The sequence below is a fragment of the Lynx canadensis genome, chromosome A3 (genome assembly GCF_007474595.2).
Source record: "Lynx canadensis isolate LIC74 chromosome A3, mLynCan4.pri.v2, whole genome shotgun sequence".
In the NCBI taxonomy this organism is placed as follows: Eukaryota; Metazoa; Chordata; class Mammalia; order Carnivora; family Felidae; genus Lynx; species Lynx canadensis.
The window spans coordinates 99046523-99065398 of NC_044305.1; the positions used below are offsets into that span (position 1 = coordinate 99046523).

General features: G+C 40.8%; 1 protein-coding gene across 1 annotated transcript in view; it reads left to right on the forward strand.

The window, feature by feature from the left end:
• DNAH6 (dynein axonemal heavy chain 6) overlaps positions 1–18876 on the forward strand; it is a 222450-nt gene that overhangs the window by 79323 nt on the left and 124251 nt on the right. The window contains exons 23-33 of the mRNA XM_030310984.1: positions 1647–1743; positions 4359–4578; positions 6015–6179; positions 6265–6378; positions 7969–8094; positions 8178–8333; positions 8618–8779; positions 12781–12918; positions 14099–14266; positions 16999–17147; positions 18490–18597. Coding sequence (XP_030166844.1) covers positions 1647–1743; positions 4359–4578; positions 6015–6179; positions 6265–6378; positions 7969–8094; positions 8178–8333; positions 8618–8779; positions 12781–12918; positions 14099–14266; positions 16999–17147; positions 18490–18597 — 1603 coding nt within the window. The remainder of the gene's footprint in view (positions 1–1646; positions 1744–4358; positions 4579–6014; positions 6180–6264; positions 6379–7968; positions 8095–8177; positions 8334–8617; positions 8780–12780; positions 12919–14098; positions 14267–16998; positions 17148–18489; positions 18598–18876) is intronic.

An 18876-nucleotide genomic window follows, 5' to 3' on the forward strand; every position in this document is an offset into this window, starting at 1 on the left:
CTTATTTTTCATTAATTCATTAAAAATATTTAAAAATTGGGGCACCTGGATGACTCAGTCAGTTGAGTGTCCAGCTCTTGATTTCGGCTCATTTCTGATCCCAGGGTCATGGGACCAAGTCCGCATCAGGCTCCATGCTGAGAATGGAGCCTGCTTAAGATTCCCTCTCTTCCTCTGCCCCTCTGCCCCACTTGTGCCCTCTGCCTCTAAAATATTTAAATATTACCATGAATTATAAATTCTAAATCTCGAGATTGAAATGTTATTTAATAAGGTCTATTTTTAGGGATATGGAATCAAAGCATTAGTGCGTGCACACACATGGTTATTGCACTTTATCAAAGCCTCAGCAAGCTTGCTTGTTGTTCTCCAAATGGCAGCATATGACCTTTCCTGGTGAATACCTCCAGACAGCTTCCCTGTCAAGCAGAGGCAGTCTGCTGGGCTATGCTGTTTGCCCAAAGACTCTTACATAAAACAGAAACAGAAAGGAAAAACTATATGGTGTGATAGAATTGAAAACTTTTAAACTTTGGGTCTCTAAAGATCACCCACGCTCCTTGGCTTTTAGTCACCTTCTAGTCAGCAACTCTCTCCAACCTCTGCTTCTGTCTTCACTTCTCCTCTGTCTCTGACCCTTCTGCCTCCCTCCTATAAGGACCCCTGTCATTACATTGGGCCCACTAGATGATCCAAGATAATCTCCCTTCCCGTGATCACTGGTCACACCTACCAACTTCCTTTTTCCATATAGACTAATGTATTCTCAGGTTGTGGGGATTAGGACATGGCCATAACTGAGAGACCTTTATTCTTCCTACCACATGCATATTCAAACCTTTTGCTGCAAAATAGTCAAGTGTTTGATAATAGAGTGTTGCCCCAGTCTCTACTGGACTTGTTCTATAACAAGTTAAATTAAAATTTTAAAAATTAAATTAAAAAAATTAAAAATTAAATTTAAAAATTAAAAAAAAATTTTTAATTAAATTGAAAAAATACATGATTCCAAAATATCTCTGGTCCTAGGGATTTCAGATGAAAAAGTGTGGACCTATATTTGTCATTTCACATGATGATAAAGCTGTGAAGAAAAATTCAGCAGCATAGAGAGGGGGGCTAGAGAATAGCTGGGGGCTGCCGTGTGTGTGTGTGTGTGTGTGTGTGTGTGTGTGTGTGTGTGTGACATGGAAGACTTTTTTTTGATAAAGTGGCTTTTAGGCAGAAAGCAGGAGGCATGAGGGAATGAGACACCTTTGTGACTATGGGAGAGTTGTTAAAGGCAGAGAGAAGAACAAAGGTCAAGTCCCTAAGGTGAGCACGCACTCAGCAAGCACAATGGTTCGTGCACTCCTAGCCCCACCCCCAAGTGGGGGGGGGGGGTGCCAGCTAAAAAAATGTTTCAGGTTGAATACTTGTTCGTCTGTGGTAAATATTAAGACTAATATTAAATAATGTTATTAAAAGTAATAGCATTCTTAGCCAACCCCCCAAATTTAAATTTTTTTGACCATTTTTATCAAATAAAACCAAAGCTTTAAAGAATGTTAATATCATATTTTACTTCCAATTAAAATTATATTTTCTATTTTTTTAACACAGTTTTACCAGTACCTTTTTCCTTCCCCTCTCCCCCTAATAAACAGGACTTCTGGAGACTTTTCAAAATAATAATGCATTACTTGACCAAATTCAAAAGTGTCTAGAGGCATATTTAGAATCAAAAAGAGTTATCTTTCCAAGGTAAGTTTATAAAGCAACTTATGATAGTTTTAGTAGTGAAGACTATTCATTAATTTAAAAGGACATACTTAAAAACAAATCATGGGGCGCCTGGGTGGCGCAGTGGGTTAAGCGTCCGACTTCAGCCAGGTCACGATCTCGCGGTCCGCGAGTTCGAGCCCCACGTCAGGCTCTGGGCTGATGGCTCGGAGCCTGGAGCCTGTTTCCGATTCTGTGTCTCCCTCTCTCTCTGCCCCTCCCCCATTCATGCTCTGTCTCTCTCTGTCCCAAAAATAAATAAAAATGTTGAAAAAAAATTAAAAAAAAACAAAACAAAAACAAATCATAACATCAAAACCAGGTGATGTTCCCATAACATCAGGAAACCAGAGCAAGAAACAAGAAAGATGTGTGATAATGGTGATCCAGCTGGCATGTTGATTGGGGAGTATAAATCTTAAGGATACAGTTTTTGGTAAAGGAGGTAAAGGTGCTGGAGGGATTCTTGGTCTCAGCATCGTTCCATTGTTGGGTGCGCATGTATGTGCCTGCCTGTGTGTGCATGTCCACAGATGTGCACGCAAAAAGTCAGAGAACCCTGTGTTGCCTGAGCAGGTTTCTTTGGATTAATCAGTGCCCTAAGAGTGTCACTGGAAAAGCTTTCCAAGAGGTCATTTCACAAACTCCAAATTAAATTGTTTACTCATCTCTTTATTACAAAAGCATACCAAATGTTAAAGAGCTAAAGATACAAAGAAGAAAATGCTGGATCCCTGCCCCAATGGGGCTCATGGTCAACAGGTGAATAGTCCTATAAATAAACTATTATAATATACTTATATAACACCAGAATAAACTACTCGATGGTAGCCAACTTCAGTTATTAGGGCACACTGCACTGTAACACAGAGGACATTGACAAAATGGTTTATCTTTCATGATATTTTCCTGTTAGTTGTTAAGGAAATGGCCATTAAGGTCTGTCCTAGGACAAGTACTATGGCAGCCAAGGCTAGGTGCTTCTCTGGGTTACTTGGTTGAGAGGGTTTGTTGTTGGGTACCAGGACAGAGTATGTGTGTACGTGAGAAATCCAAGATCCAGAAGATCAGTGGTTCCCAACTTGAATCTCCCAAAGCCAGAGGAAGTCCATACACTACATTTGATATCTAAAAAAACAAACAAACAAACAAACAAACAAACAAAAACCACAGAAACAAATTTACCTGTGATAATATTGAACACCAAAAAGCATCAGGTTTTATTTGTTCTTTTGCTTATAACTGCATGAACTAGGTCTGCAACATGTATATTATGTCAGAAGGCTCTGTGTGGTGTTGATTTTACCCTGTGGGCCTTAATAAAGACTTACTATGAGCTGCATCCCAAGTTAGGTCCTAGGGACACAAGATGAATACAATACTGTTCCTGCTCTCACATGGCTCATGGCCCAATGTTTATAGTTATCATTAGTTGAAAAAAAAAGGCATGGGCACAAATTAATTATTACTGTATGGTAAAGAAGGAGAACTGATAAAAGCCCAACCAAAAGCATCTTTATTTCAAACTAATGACTGCCTTTGCATTCCCTGCTGGTGGCTAGTTTCTTCCTGCCCCTGGACAAAGTCTTGAGCAGACCTCATGAATTTTCTAGTCATTCTCAGATAATAATGCAACCAAGCAAACAAAACTTCTTGTTACGAATAAATGATCTTTAATAATAAAACTGTACTTCTTTTAAAGTGAAAGCTTCCCCATTCCCTACCCAAAACTGTTGCAGGTCTGAAGGCTTTAGTGATGATGAGAATATGTGGTGATCAACCCTCCCACTCCCTATTAGATTTCTGAAGTCTCCAGGTTTGGGAAACAGAGGAGAAGAGAGTCAAAGCAGCAGAGAATTCTGAGTGGGCTGGTGAATATCTGGTCCCCTCTTTCCCACATGGTGCCTTCCATGGGCTCTTTTCCATTCCCTCCAATCCCAAGGGATCTCTTATAGGCAGCCTCCTCCACTCCAAAAGTAAAATGTCTTCTCTGGCCAGGCCCTCATTCCTCTCCCTCATCCCTGGGCGTCCAAGTATGCCCCTTCTCCTCCTACAGTCTATTCGTGGGCAAGATTTAAATGGTCCTGGTGGGCAAGATTTAAGACAATCCCATGCAGAATCACACTGGCATGGCCCACATGTGGATGTTCACAGAACTAAATAAAACTCCTATAACCACCCATCCATTTGCCCATCCATCCATCCATCCATCCATCCATTCATCCAACACATTAGGTATTGAAAGCAGGTAGGTGTAAGGCACTAGGCTATATTCTAGGGAAAATGAATAATATATTTTCACTGTAGAACAAATCAGTGTCATAGCAAGAACTAACATTTTTTTTACAATTTCATGAAAAATATCTATCTTGTATGTATCAGGCACTGATTCTAGATGTCTGAGATGCATCCACACTAGTCTTCATAACAATTGTATTTAGAGACATGTGGTCTCCCAGAAACCCAGGACCAGTAGGTTTGAGGTTCAGGAAATCAGTAACTGGAGAAGAGATACGGCTAAGGGATTTATCTTTCGTGTGTATGTAAGGCTTTCCTTTGACTTCCAAGTTATATTTTGAGTATTTTCTTTAATCCAGATTTTACTTCTTGTCAAATGATGAACTTCTGGAGATTCTGGCCCAGACACGAAATCCCCAAGCTGTGCAGCCACACTTAAGGAAATGCTTTGACTCCATTTCAAAGCTCGAATTTGCTCTCATGCCTCCTACTGAAGGAAAAATTCCTGGTATGGAAGGAGAGCCAGAAAAGATTTACACTAATGATATTTTAGCAATGCTATCACCAGAAGGAGAACGGGTGAGGTGATTTTGTTTATAATTCTTTATAGGGAAATTTTGTTACCCTTCTGGGATTGAGGGTAAAAGTTTACTCTTCAGTCCCTCTAAGCATTCATCAAGTGCCACTGTGTACTCATACTGTGCAGGCTCAGCAGTTTCAAAGATAACCAAGATGAAATTCTTGCCCGCAAAGAGCTCTAGCGGAGATAGCGTCAAACAAATGATTGAAAAGCACCACAGTAAGTGCAGTAACAGAGGCATGTGCTTTGTTCTTGGGAACAGAGTGGAGATGACTGGAGCCCTGTCTTACTCACCTCTCCAGAAGAGGCAAGAGAGTGTACTGGTTAAGAGTACCTGTTCTACTGCCAGGCCACCTGGACTCAAGTCCCATCCTTTAACCTCACCTATAAAATGAGGAATAGCAATAGTGCCTGATTAATGAGATGCTGAGGATTTTTAATAGTATTATATGTAAATTACTTAGAACTGTACCCAGTGAGTGCTATGAAAGTGTTAGTTGTCATGTCTCTAGGACACCACACAGTGCCTGGCATACAGTAAACACTGAGCAAGTGAATGCATTAACAAACTGTGGAGAAACACATGACTTCACAGAGAAGAATAAATCTCCTTCTCTCCCTCTCTCCCTCTCCCTCTCCTTCTCTGTCTCTCTCTCTGTCTCTCTCTCTCTGTCTGTTTCTCTCTCTCTCTCTCTTTCACACACACACACACACACACACACACACACACACACAGAGGCAGCCAAGGAAGATGGAGAGGAGACATGGGAGGGAGGGCATTCCGTTCACAGGAAATGTGCAGTGAAATGCCAAGGTTATCAGTCCAGTTAGAGCAAGAGATGTATCTGTGGGAGTGGCAAGAGCCTATAAACATTTTACATGTCCTGATTTGACCCTCTTACAAAAGAATTTGCTCATCGCTAGTGCAGAAGAGGAGAAAGGGGAGGAACAAGGCTAAGATCTAGGGAAAACATGAAATTTAAAGGGAAGGTAGAAGAAGAACCAAGAGACCCAGATAAGCAGGGCAATCAGGTCGTTGGAAGTCCAAGAAATAAATATGAGAAGGACTGAAAAGTATCAATTGGACTTGAAAGTTGAAAGAACATTTGTAACCTTAATCACCTTAACAGGTTTAGAGGAATAGTTGGGGCCAAAAATCAAATGGCAGTAAGTAGGAAAAGAAAGTGGAGGAATCCATATAGTCACGTATACTCCTTTTTTCCAAGGATTTGGCTCCAAAGGGAAGCAGGTGAAAAAAAAAAAAAAAAAAAAAAAGGAGGTGGGTAAAGAGAGATGTAGAGTGGGATATCAATAGAAGGTTCTAGTATTTGCGGTCAGGCTTTGGTGTTTCTGGGTTCTGATATAGAAGTACGGAGGCTGTATAGCTGACAAGTCCCACACTGAACATGTTATCATTGCTCTGATTGTCTTCTAGGTTAGCTTGGGAAAAGGCCTCAAAGCCCGAGGCAACGTGGAGGATTGGCTTGGTAAAGTGGAAGAAGCCATGTTCACATCTCTGCGTCGCCTTTGCAAAGCTGCCATCGCTGACTACCAGGGGAAACCAAGGACAGACTGGGTGATTGCTGGCCACCCTTCTCAAGTAACTTACACCCCTTAAATTTTCCATCTCTGAATCCATTTTTGATGACATGCAACACACATTTAAGAAAGATGTTTCCACGTAGGTTATTCTGACCATTTCTCAAATCATGTGGTGCCGTGATTTGACTGAGTGCTTGGAAAGAGAAGGTGGTAATCATATAGAGGCCCTGGAAGCTTTTGAAGAAGTAAACTTTGAGGTAGGATTTTTTAACAGGGTGACATTGAATATATTGCTGTGCAGGATGGTCTCAGTCGTTTTGTTTTTGTTTTTTTGTTTTTACATGGGTACTGCAAATTCACATATTTCAGAAATTTTAATGCTCTGACATGACTTACAGAGCTTTGGGGGTTCTTACTAAAACCATTTATGTTCAGGTTTTCTTAAGGATACTACCTTAATATTTGTGTAGTATTTATACGAATACTTATAAAATTGGATGAAAGAATTTAAGAGGAAAATCTCAGAATTATGATGGTTTGCAAGATTTAAGGAGACTTTGTGTTTACTAGGCCTTGGATAACTCTCACAGAAGCTTTTATTCAATCCAGGAAAACTCCAGGATTTGTGATATTTCTATTCTTAGGCTCAAGATGTGCTTTTCTACTATTCTAGAGAATCCTTAGGCGGCCATCAATAAAACAATAAATAACTGAATCCAAATACCATTCTACAAGAATTTTTAAGCTATAGTTTGGAAATGCCATTTTACAGCTATGCCTAATCTTTAATTCCAAATTTAGTTCTACTTCCAAACAAGGTGGCTTTTTTTTTAATTACCTTTGAAACAGAAAAGGGAAAAAACAACTTTCTTGAGATGAGAGAACACTATCTCTTGAGGACCTCATAGAATGTCATGCCACACAGCCCCAGAGAAGAGAAAAGACTCTGTATGGAAAGTTCCCTTGACCTCTGTGTAGAGATGGTCCCTGATCAAGGTCAACATGTGAGAAAATTCATCAGAGCAGTACAAGGCCTTCAGAGGCACTACTCTCCTTAGAAAAGATTGAACCATTTATGTGAGAATTAGGAGCACAGTCTGTCCAAAGATGCTCTCATTTAATCAATCATTGGCTTATTTAAAATACTCAGATTTTCTTGGGGCACCTGTGTGGCTCAGTTGGTTAAGCGTCCAACTTTGGCTCAGGTCATGATCTCATGGTTTGTGAGTTTGAGCCCTGCAACGGGCTCTGTGCTGACAGCTCAGAGCCTAGAGCCTGCTTCCAATTCTGTGTCTTCCTCTTTTTCTGCCCTTCCCTAGCTCGCACTCTCTCTCTTTTTCTCTCTCAAAAATAAATAAACAGTAAAAAAAAACATTTTAAATGCTCAGGTTTTCTGCTTACAAAGGAAAAATTACCCCTGAAAATGAGGAGTACTGCCTTAATCATGTTTAATTTTTAGGGAAAACAGTCTTCTCTAGAGACATTATCACATGGTGGTTAAGAGCATAGGCTTTCTGCGAGGCAGATGTCTACTCAAGTCTCATTTTTGCCACCTCATAACTGTGTGGCTGCCATCAAGTTACTTACCCTCTTTGACACTTAGTTTCCTCTAATATAAAATGAGGGTAAAGATAGTATGTACTTCATAGAAGTCATCTAGGAATCTAGGAATTAAGCAAGTTAAACTGTTGTCCTGTTTGGTCATGGAATTATAGATTCTTAAAATTAGTTTTGGCAAATGTCTGCTCCAAATTCAATAGTAAAAAGATAGAAAAATAGTTTAAAAAAATAGATATGTAAGCTGATTTTTGAAAATCCATTATGACCATTTTTCTTTTGATTTGTAGAGATTAAATGCCCTGGCAGCAACAGTTCGAGGCAGTCTTCCAAAATTACACAGAAACATCATAACTGCCTTAATTACTATTGATGTACATGCAAGAGACATAGTCACCGAACTTGTTCAAGCCAAGGTAACTTTTATTTAAGTGACAGCATATATTTCTTCCTGAAATTAGTGCATCTAATATATGTATCATTGTTACCACTTACGTAGGTAGAGGAAGTGGATTCCTTTGACTGGCAGAGACAACTGCGCTACTATTGGGACATAGATCAGGATAATTGCGTGGCTCGGATGGCGCTCTCTCAGTACACCTATGGCTACGAGTATTTGGGTGCATGCCCAAGACTAGTCATTACTCCTCTCACAGTAAGTTACTGATGACTTAGGTTAACCATGACACAAATGCTTTCTTAAAATAGTCTTGAAACGTTTCATCCAACCTTAACTCTTGAAAGGATTTGCCGTGAATACATCTCTGTGAAGCAGAGATCTGCATCATTAATCATGTACCTGGATCTTTGAGTATATCTCAATTGCTGTAAAACCTTTCATGGAAAATAATGACCCTCCTCCTGTAGAAGGGAAGAGGCTTATAAATTTGTGGCTTGGGTCAGTTCCCTTCAATAATGACAATGTATGCATTTCTTCAGGATCGCTGTTACCTTTGCCTCATGGGGGCTTTGCAGCTTGACCTGGGAGGTGCACCAGCTGGTCCTGCTGGCACTGGGAAAACAGAGACAACCAAAGACCTAGCTAAAGCTCTTGCCATCCAGTGTGTGGTCTTCAACTGCTCCGATGGTTTGGACTACAAGGTACAGTCCCAGCACCTTAACACTGACATTAAGTGCTTTATGGGTTTTCTCACTTGCAACCTGGCATGACAAAAAAAGGAGAATGGGGGTGATGGCAAGCAAGGGGAAGCTGATAGGGCAAAGGATGGTCAAAGTGGGATAAATAGAGCAAAGGAGAAGAGTCAACACAAGGTGGGCTGAGTGGTCCAGGTAGGAACCAAGGCCACAAGAGGATCTATCAAATTGTGGTAAAATAAAAAATCTGCTTATGGGGGCATCTGGGTGACTCAGTTGGTTAAGCATCAACTTCAGCTCAGGTCACAATTTCATGGTTCATGAGTACAAGTCCTGCATCAGGCTCTATGCTGACAGTACAGGGCCTGCTTGGGATTCTCTCTGTCTCTACCTCTCCCTGAGTTGTGCTTTCCCTCTTTCTCAAAATAAATAACAAAATAAACTTTAAAAAAAATATGTCATGTTACTAAGTGGAAAGAAGTGAGATGAGGTATAAGATATAATAGCAGGGAAATCTAGGAACAAGGAATATGCTTACAGGAAGAGAAGAGCAATGCAGAGAGTTATGTACTAAAAATAAAATATGTAGGAGCACCTGAATGGCTCAGTCGGTAAAGCATGTGTCTCTGGATCTCCTGGCCCCGAGTTCAAGCCCCACGTCGGGCATAGAACCTACTCTAATACACAAAGTAAGTCCTAAAAATGAAATATGTAGGAGGTGAAAATTCGTGGTAAGATTTTTCAGTATAGTATTTCTCAAAGTTTTGGGTCACAGGACCCCTATGCCTTATTCTCCTTCCAGGTTTTCACAACACAAAGTAGTATTTTAACACTTTATGAAGTCCCACAGTTAGGAAATCTGTTTAGCTTTATTTAATTCAGCAAATCCTAAAGATATTTGACCAAAGTGCCTTTTAGTCACTAATACACAGAGCTATTAGTTTCCTTTTTCTGAAAGTTACACAAATACCTGTATGTTGTCCAAATTTAGAATATAATCATTTGAATTGTCCAAATAAATAGTAATTCATTCATTTAAAAAAATTTTTTAGGGGCGCCTGGGTGGCTCAGTGGTTAAGCGTCCTACTTCGGCTCAGGTCACGATCTCACAGTCCATGAGTTCGAGCCCGGCGTCGGGCTCTGTGCTGACTGCTCAGAGCCTGGAGCCTGTTTCAGATTCTGTGTCTCCCTCTCTCTCTGACCCTCCCCCGTTCATGCTCTGTTTCAAAAATAAATAAACGTTAAAAAAATTTTTTTAATGTTTATTTTATTTTATTGATTGATTGATTGATTTTTTCAGAGAGAGAGAGACAGAGTGTGAGTCGGGGAGGGGCAGAGAGAGGGAGACACAGAATCTGAAGCAGGCTCCAGGCTCTGACCTGTCAGTGCAGAGCCCAACATGGGGTTTGAACTCACAAACCACAAGATCATGACCTGAGGTGAAGTCGGATGCTCAACTGACTGAGCCACCCAGGTGCCCCATAATTCGTTCATTTTTACAGAGTAAATCATACTTATTTTTCAGAAGCATCTTCAGAAAGTAGTGTTTCATAGGATATGTTCTTTAAAAACCCTGCTCCTTTTTTAAAATTTAGGAGAAAAAAGATGTTGCTGGAAATGTCTTTTTATTAATAAACAACAACAACAACAAAAAAACAATGGAAGTCCAATACAGGCAGAAAGTTGTTTCACAGTAGCAGAACAAGAGAGCAACAAAGGACTAAACCTTGGGAGAGGTAATCAGGAAAGGTGACCCCTCTACCTTCAGAGCAAGGTGACAGAGGGGGCCTCTGGGTACACCAGGAAAGAATATGGGAAACTGCCATCAGTAATCTGTGGAAGAATTTATGTTCCCCAACATCTCCAAGTTATGGGGATCTGTTCCCACTATGTTAAGTGACCTCATTATCTCAGCAGAGATGCATCAGATTTTATGATAGTGATGATTTTTTTTTATTTTGGACATAATAATTTTGATTGTTTTAGATCTTCTCAATTCAAAATTTGGATTTATACATCCAAGTCCATTTTTCAGTGATTTTTCAGTCATCAGTTAGGCTCAGTCATTCCTGGGAGATGTGCACTCCCAAAGGCATGAGTGTGTGCCATGAGACACTTAAAGCCACAGGATATAAATACATGATTCATTTATCTTAGACTCTAGAGCAGGAGTCAGCAAACTTTCTGGAAAAGACCAAGTGGTAAATACTATGGGCTTGCAACTCGTCAGTTTTTTCTGCCGTTGTGGCATGAAAGCAGCCACAGACCATATGCAAATATAATATATCATGAATGAATGTGGCTGTGTTCCTGTAAAACTCCATTCACAAACCAGGTGTCGGGCTAGATACGGCTGTGGTCTGTAGTTTGATGATCCCTGAAGTACCAATTACATCCAATGATAAGAAATTTAAGTATTTATTCTTTTTTTTTTAAGTTTTATTGATTAAGTAATCTCTATACCCCACGTGGGGCTTGAACTCATGACCCCAAGATCAAGAATCACATGCTCCTCTGACTCAGCCTGCCAGGCGCCCCTTAAGTATTTATTTATTCTTTTTTATACTCCACCTTGTTCCATAAGGATTTATTAAACTAACCTTTTAAAATTAAATATCTACATGTGGAAAGATTGAAACTGAACAGAAGGATCCAAAGTTAAAAATAACAGATTTTGTCCCTAGTCACATCACCCACTTCCACCCTCCAGAGACCAGTTTTCTGATTATACTTGTTTTTACTTCTGGTGATTGCTATTATCTGTAAGAACATGTGTTTATTACTATATTTGTATATATCAACTTTGGACATTATCTGCCAACTTATGAAGTCAAGAGTTTATTAGATATGACCTTCCAACTTTCTGTTCCAACTTCACTTTCTGATTTTCATTGGTTTGTATAATTTTGTCTTACCATGTCAAGGTTTATGAAGTTGTGCTATTCTATACCTACAATTATGCCTTCTTTGCTTTGTCGGCGGGGGGGGGGGTGGTGGTGAATATAAAAACATAAACCCATTATATACCACTTACAGTATCAAGGATGATTCATAATGGAATTTATTTTTTTTAATTTTTTTCCATAATGGAATTTAATGGCATAATCAGGCTCATAGAGAAGGATCAATACATGGGTCATGAAGCCTTTGCCATTCAATGGAACACATTCCAAGACAAATACCATATGATTTCACTCATATGTGCGATTTAAGAAACAAAATAAATAAGCAACAGGGAAAAAAGAGAGAGAGCGAGGCAAACCAAGAAACGGACTCTTAACTGTAGAGAACAAACTCATGTGTCACTAGAGGGGATGTGGGGGGGTGGGTGGAAATGGGTGAAACATGTGATGGGGATTAAGGAGTGTGCGCATTGTGATGAGCACTGGTGTTGTATGTGTTGAATCACTATATTGTACACCCAAAAATATTATTACACTGTATGTCAACTAAATGGAATTTAAATAAAAACTAAAAAAAAAAAAAAAAGACAAAGGAACACATTCCAAGCATCAGGATTAATGGGTTGTTTTTCAGTTCCTTTTCAACTTTCTTCTAGAACTGTGTTTTTCACTGTTTTTCTAGAACAGCTTTAATGTGCTGGTGAATCACCTGAAGATCTCATTACAGTGCATATTCTGACTCTGGAGATCAAGGGGAAGGCCTGAGATTTTTGCATTTCTAAAATCCTCCCAGGTGATGTCAACTGATACCAGTTCACTTTGAGAAGCCAAGTTCTAGAGCAGTGGTTCTCAAAGTGTTAACTCTGGACCACCAGCATTATCATCACCTGGCAACTTGTTAGAAATTCCCTACAAGCAGAGCAGCTGACTCAGAAACTCTGGACCTCCTACGTAAAGGCACTAACTTCTAACATAGCCCAGGATTCATATAAAAATATTGCTTATTTGCAGATACCACCTCATGTTAATATTCTGCTCAGAATTTAACTTTCGAAGGTGTTCAGCTGTGCAACACAAAGTTGAATGGCATTGTCTTGATTTCAGATGATGGGGCGCTTCTTCAGCGGTCTGGCCCAATCAGGGGCCTGGTGCTGCTTTGATGAATTTAATCGAATCGACATAGAAGTTTTGTCAGTCATCGCACAGCAGCTCATTACTATTAGGAATGCCAAAGCTGCAAAGGTAAGTCCTGGGGCAATTGTCCATGGAGGTAGCATTTCTTAAGTCTGTAACTAACTGACAGCATGTTGCCTTTTAGTAAGGACAGTGCTGATTTAACATGTCTACCCATGTTTCCAGTGTAACTGGTGAGTCCAATGGCAATAAGACTTAGTTTGAGTGAATTAATTCTTCATCCAGGAAACACAGTATGTCAGACACTATGTGGGGACCTACAGATACAGACATGTTGAGACTCAGTCCCTACCCTCGAAGAGCTCTGTTCTTCCTACCCACCACACACACACACACACGCACACACACAGGCAAGCGTGCACCCACACCCTGTCTCTTCCACCTCCTCTTTTCCCCTTCCCATTTCTTGTTCTTGCCTTTGGCATATAAGACTCTTGATTCTCAGGCCTCAGTCTAGCTATGCTTTCCTCATGGAACTTTACCCTTTACCAAAGTGAATCGCTGGTCCTCTCCTGAACACACTATGCTGCTTCTTGTTTCTGCTCCCTTTGACCAGATGGCTGCCCCTGCTTGTCCACATGAAATGCCCTCCTTCATGTCCCAAGCAGGCTACCCTCCAGCGTAGCATCTGTTACACTGCATGGTCACAGTTTCCACATCTGACTCCACACCACAGGCCTGGGAGCTTCTCTAGGGCTCAGGAGTGAGTCTTCGGCTCTCCACCTCCATACCTAACCCCTCGCCTCACCTGCAGCAGATGCTCAACAGGTGTTTGGCCTTGAGTAAATGTGAAGGGGCGGTGCCAGTAGTATCAGTGGGGCCTCAAACACCCAAGGACTAAGATCCCATTAGAGTTTCTGGGGGAATACCAGACAGTAGGGGTGGAGAAGGTTTAAGAGCCATGAAATCTAACCTGAATTGGGAAGTCTCAGCAAAAGAGGTTGAGGCCTAAAATATTGCAGGACTGGGCCAGAAAGGAAGAGACCATTTGGGCAAAGCAAGGACAGGGAGGCAGAAAGCAGGAAATACCAAGCCCAGAAGAAATTGGGAGAGGGTAGGATAGGATCAGGAGAGAAACATTCCCTCTTGTCCAACAGAGGATTCCCTGGGCTAGTAGTCTTTGCTTGAATGTCCCATACACAAGTTTTGTACTCAAGTGGTATTTATGTGAAAGAATTTCCAAATGTCTGGAGAAGTATTCACTTATATTTTCTCTTCTCTTTAAAAGCTATCTAGATTCATGTTTGAGGGCCGGGAAATAAAGTTGGTTATGACTTGTGCAGCTTTTATCACAATGAATCCTGGATACGCAGGCAGAACTGAATTGCCAGATAATTTGAAGGCCCTGTTTAGACCCTTTGCAATGATGGTTCCAAATTATGCTTTGATTGCAGAGGTGAGCTTCACATTATAAAGCAGAAAAAAATCAATCATGTTTTATTTGCCCTTTGATTCTATTGAGGTAGAAAGTTTCCTTTATGGTTGCACCCTGGCAAAAGTTACACATTATTGTTTGCTCTGAAATGTAGGTATGATTGTTATCACCTAGAGTGTGTGTGTGTGTGTGCGTGTGTGTGTGTGTGTGTGTGTGTGTGTGTGTGTGTGTAACTGCTATATCCCACAATGGTATCTGGAATACAGTAGACCCCTAAAACTGGAATGAATCAATGAATTTAACTAACCAGTTCATTGGAGCTTATCAGTTAATGTCTAAGAACAAAAATGTCTGGATTCATTCTAAAAATACTATTGTGATATTGTGATTTATAAGAAATGTTTCTTTAGTCATTCAAATGGCTAATATCCATGTTTTCTGGCTCCTACCAGCTCCTGGCTTCATCCACAGCTCCTATAAGCCTTGGAATTTCCTGTGATAAGGGGTTTTCTAGTATATTTTTTATGTTAATTAAGTGACTTTTGAAAGCCCTTAGGCAACCTAAGGATGGGGGCTGGTTACCAGGCAACTAACCCTATGATTACAGGGTTGGAACTTCAGATCCCATGCCCTGCCCTCTGGGGAGGGGAGAGGAGCTGGAGGTTGGATCAGCCAAAGGCCATTGACTTAGTTAATCATGACTATGTAATGAAGCCTCTATAAAGACCCAAAAGGACTGGGTTCACAGAGCTTGTGGGTTGGTGAACACGTGGAGATTGGGAAGAGGGGTGCACCTGGACAGGGCATGGAAGCTCTGAGCCCTGACTCCATACCCTACCCTATGCATCTCTCCCATCTGTCTATTTATTGATTCATATCCTTTATCTTGAATAAACTAGTAAATGTTTTCCTGAGTTCTGTGAGCTGCTCTAGCAAATTAAAAGTACCTAAGCAGGAGGTCGTTGGAACCTCCAATCTGTAAACAGTCGGTCAGAAGTACAGATAACACCTTGGACTTGAGACTAACATCTGAAGTGGAGGATGGGAGGCATTCTTGTAGGACTGAGCCCTTAACCTGTGGAATCTGATGCAGTCTCTGGCTTTAGAATGGAATTTCTTGGGGTGCCTGGGTGGCTCAGTCTGTTAAGCATCCCACTTCAGCTCAGGTCATAATCTCACAGTTTGTGAGTTCAGGCCTTGCATCAGGCTCTGTGCTGACAGCTCAGAGGCTGGAGCCTGCTTTGGATTCTGTGTCTCCCTTTCTCTCTGATCCTCCCTTGCTCGCACTCTGTCCCTCTCCCTCAAAAATAAATAAACATTAAAATTTTTTTAATTAAAAAAAAAAGAATGGAATTTCTCACAAAGCACAGATTACTCCTGTGGCTAATAAATTCCTTTACTAACAGCTAGTTTAAAGTATTCTTCTATATGAAGTAAAAGTAATTACCTAAGAATAGAATAGAGCATACCAGATCCTATAACTTTTCCCAGTATAATGCTTACAGAATCTCATGGGTTTTCCAGCACCCCATGGGGTGGTGGGTAGTTAATGCAGGTGCTGTCTTCCCTTTAGACCATGTATAGACAGGGACAATAAATGACTTGCTCATTGTCCAGAGCTGGCAGGAAGAAAACCAGGTTTAGAACTCAGTCCAAAATTTTGTTCACATCTCATTCTTTGTCCTGTTGTTCTATTACTCAATAATCAACTGGAGAAATTTAAAAATCCAGTCTTCTGAGTGTTATTACTACTGTTGCTACAGATTTTAATGAATCAGGGTATGTCCACAATAAATATTTTTAATATTTTTAATTACCTGCAATGTGTAGAGTACTATGCTCATTTACAGTGATAGAGCAATAAGCAAAACCGACACCAGTAAGAAACGTCTACATCATTTCATGGGGCGCCTGGGTGGCTCAGTCAGTTAAGCGTCCGACTTCAGCTCAGGTCATGATCTCATGGTTCATGAGTCCCAGCCTCACGTTGGGCTCTGCTGACACCTCAGAGCCTGGAACCTGTTTTGGATTCTGTGTCTTCCTCTCTCTCTGCCCCTCCCCTGCTCATATGCTGTCTCTATCTTTCTCTCAAAAATAAATAAATGTTATAAAAATTAAAAAATAAACAAATGTCTACATCTTTTCAAATCCCTATTCTGAAGCCAACCACAGTGATTTGAGTAGGTTATGGATTGGAGAAAGAGTCCACACTCCCCTAGACTGTCGTCATCCAATTTCTTTAACCAAGAATGCAGAAACTTGTCAGAAGCAAGGTAGCCTCCTATCCCAGAGGAGAGGCTGCAAATCTGCATAGCTTCCCTTGATATTCAGGGAGTCTAAAGGGAGAACACAGCTATCACTGATTCTGTCTACAGGGTGGAGTTCCTGTCAGACCAGAGAAACTCAAGTCTTGCCTTTGTACTCAGGCCTTACAACACCATCCAACCTCCATGATGTGAGCATTTTCAAGCAGTGGGTTCTGGTGCCTCTTGAACCAAATGTCACCAACCACATCTTCATCCATAGAAGGAAAGCAAAATCAGTGCCCCGGCATCCCTGTAGGATATCCCACCTTCTGCCTTCCTGTAACACAGAAAACCCATTTCCCTTCAGTTGTCACATTTCTTTGTTAAACGATATAACAACTTGGAGAGGTATAATGCCTAAAGTAGATTTTGAACACATTGGTATTATGCTAATCTATTGCTCTCCACACAATATAAGAAGTATTGCATTGTTCTTTTCTATTCTAGGTAATTCTATATTCTGAAGGATTTGAATCCAGTAAAATATTAGCCAGAAAAATGACTCAGATGTATAAGCTTTGCAGTGAACAGCTCTCTCAGCAAGATCACTACGACTTTGGCATGAGAGCTGTGAAGTCTGTACTGGTCATGGCTGGGTAAGAAACCAAAGTGGTCAAGAGTGAAATTCCAAACCATGTAATCAAAGCATTAAATGACTAATTCACAGACGGCTCTTAAAGCAACGTAGAGAGTGATTGGTAAATGTTAGCAGCCGCTGTCATCATTTTACCCTGACTCCCATGCCACAGTCAAAGGAGGCATCTCCTCATCTCCTGACAGTTCTGGTTGGCCCCACACTGAACCTGAGTCTTGATGAGGCTTCCACTAGCTTTCATTTCCCCTGAACTCATCACATACATTTGTTTTTAGAGTACAGAAGCCTTTACCACTATGAGGTAGGATAACTAGACTTAAAAGGTACCATTTGTTATGCATATACAGTAATTTAAGTTATATGTGTCACCTGACAAAGCCCAAAGCTCTGAGAGGAAGTTTGGTTTCATTTTTCTGCCCTTGTTCGAGGCTTATCTCTTAGCCTCTGCCTCTGCCTTTACAGTATGGTCCATGACTGAGCTTCTTTGTAGTTTCTAGTAAAGCAACTTTCTGGTTTCTTCTTTTCAGGCCCCGGCTTCTCCCTTTATAACTTCTTGAGGCTCCTACCTCTGAAACCCCTACTTTATCCAGAGTCTCTGAGGGAATCTGTCTCTTCTTTTTCGACTCACTGGCTCAGGCCCCACACATCCAGGGCCTTTTCTGCCTGGCCCCTGTATCCCTGGGCTCTACGCACGTCTCCTTGCCCTTCTCTGTTCTTTCTTTCAACCTCCCAGATACAGTATTTCTCCCCTTTACAGGAGTGCCATGTAAAGACCAAGGACACTAAGGAGTTCAGGTACTTGTGCACTCCCAAGAATACAACTACAGACCAGTGGGTGAGACAGACACAGGAGCAGTCATCTAGGATACATGAATGGGGAAACCATAGGGCCATGCCCGAGGTTCACTGTGGAGGGTGATGGAGGAACTATCTGGAGGATGAGAGTAACTGGGCTGGGGTTTGAAGGAGAAATAAGGGGTGTCAAAAGAGCAAAGCAGGACCTTCTGGGCTGAGAGAAAAGAAAGTCATAGGGCTTTGAATCATTATGATGCATTCAGGGAACTATAAATTCAGGTTGGATAAAGTCTGGATTGTTGGGGGGAAGTTGAAAAAATACCTTCTCATTCTCCAGGCTGTGTAGCCAGTTCCTGACCTGTCCTTGCTCTCTGATGGATGTGGATGCTGGCCATGCAAGGAAAAATGACCCTCTCTTTCCAGCAGGAATCCACAGGGGGGTGCCCTCCACAGCTTTTTGCAAGGGGAATCCCTGACCCACAGGTTTGGAAAATCATGCTCAGTATTAGGTTCCCACAAACATCATCTGAATTATTCCTTTAATTTAGGTCCTTAAAAAGGGAGAATCCACACTTAAGTGAAGATGTGGTATTGATAAGAGCTTTACGAGACTCCAACTTGCCAAAATTCCTAACAGATGATGCTATTCTGTTCAGGTAAGTTTCTAGATGTTACAGGATAAAACATAGCTGCTGTGTAGAGGTAAAGGATAGTCTTCTCTTCAGTTATGTCTGTCTCTAACAAGGTAATAACTTTCTCATCTTTTCTAGAGATACTTATTGCAGTTTAAAAAATACTAATTTAAAATGAAGATAGTAAAGTTTACGCATCAATCCAATCTTTTTTATTTTTATTTTTTCAAAATACTGGTCACTAGGTTATATGTTATACAAATTAGCGTTCGGTTACAAATTCCTGACCTAAGAAAAACTCTT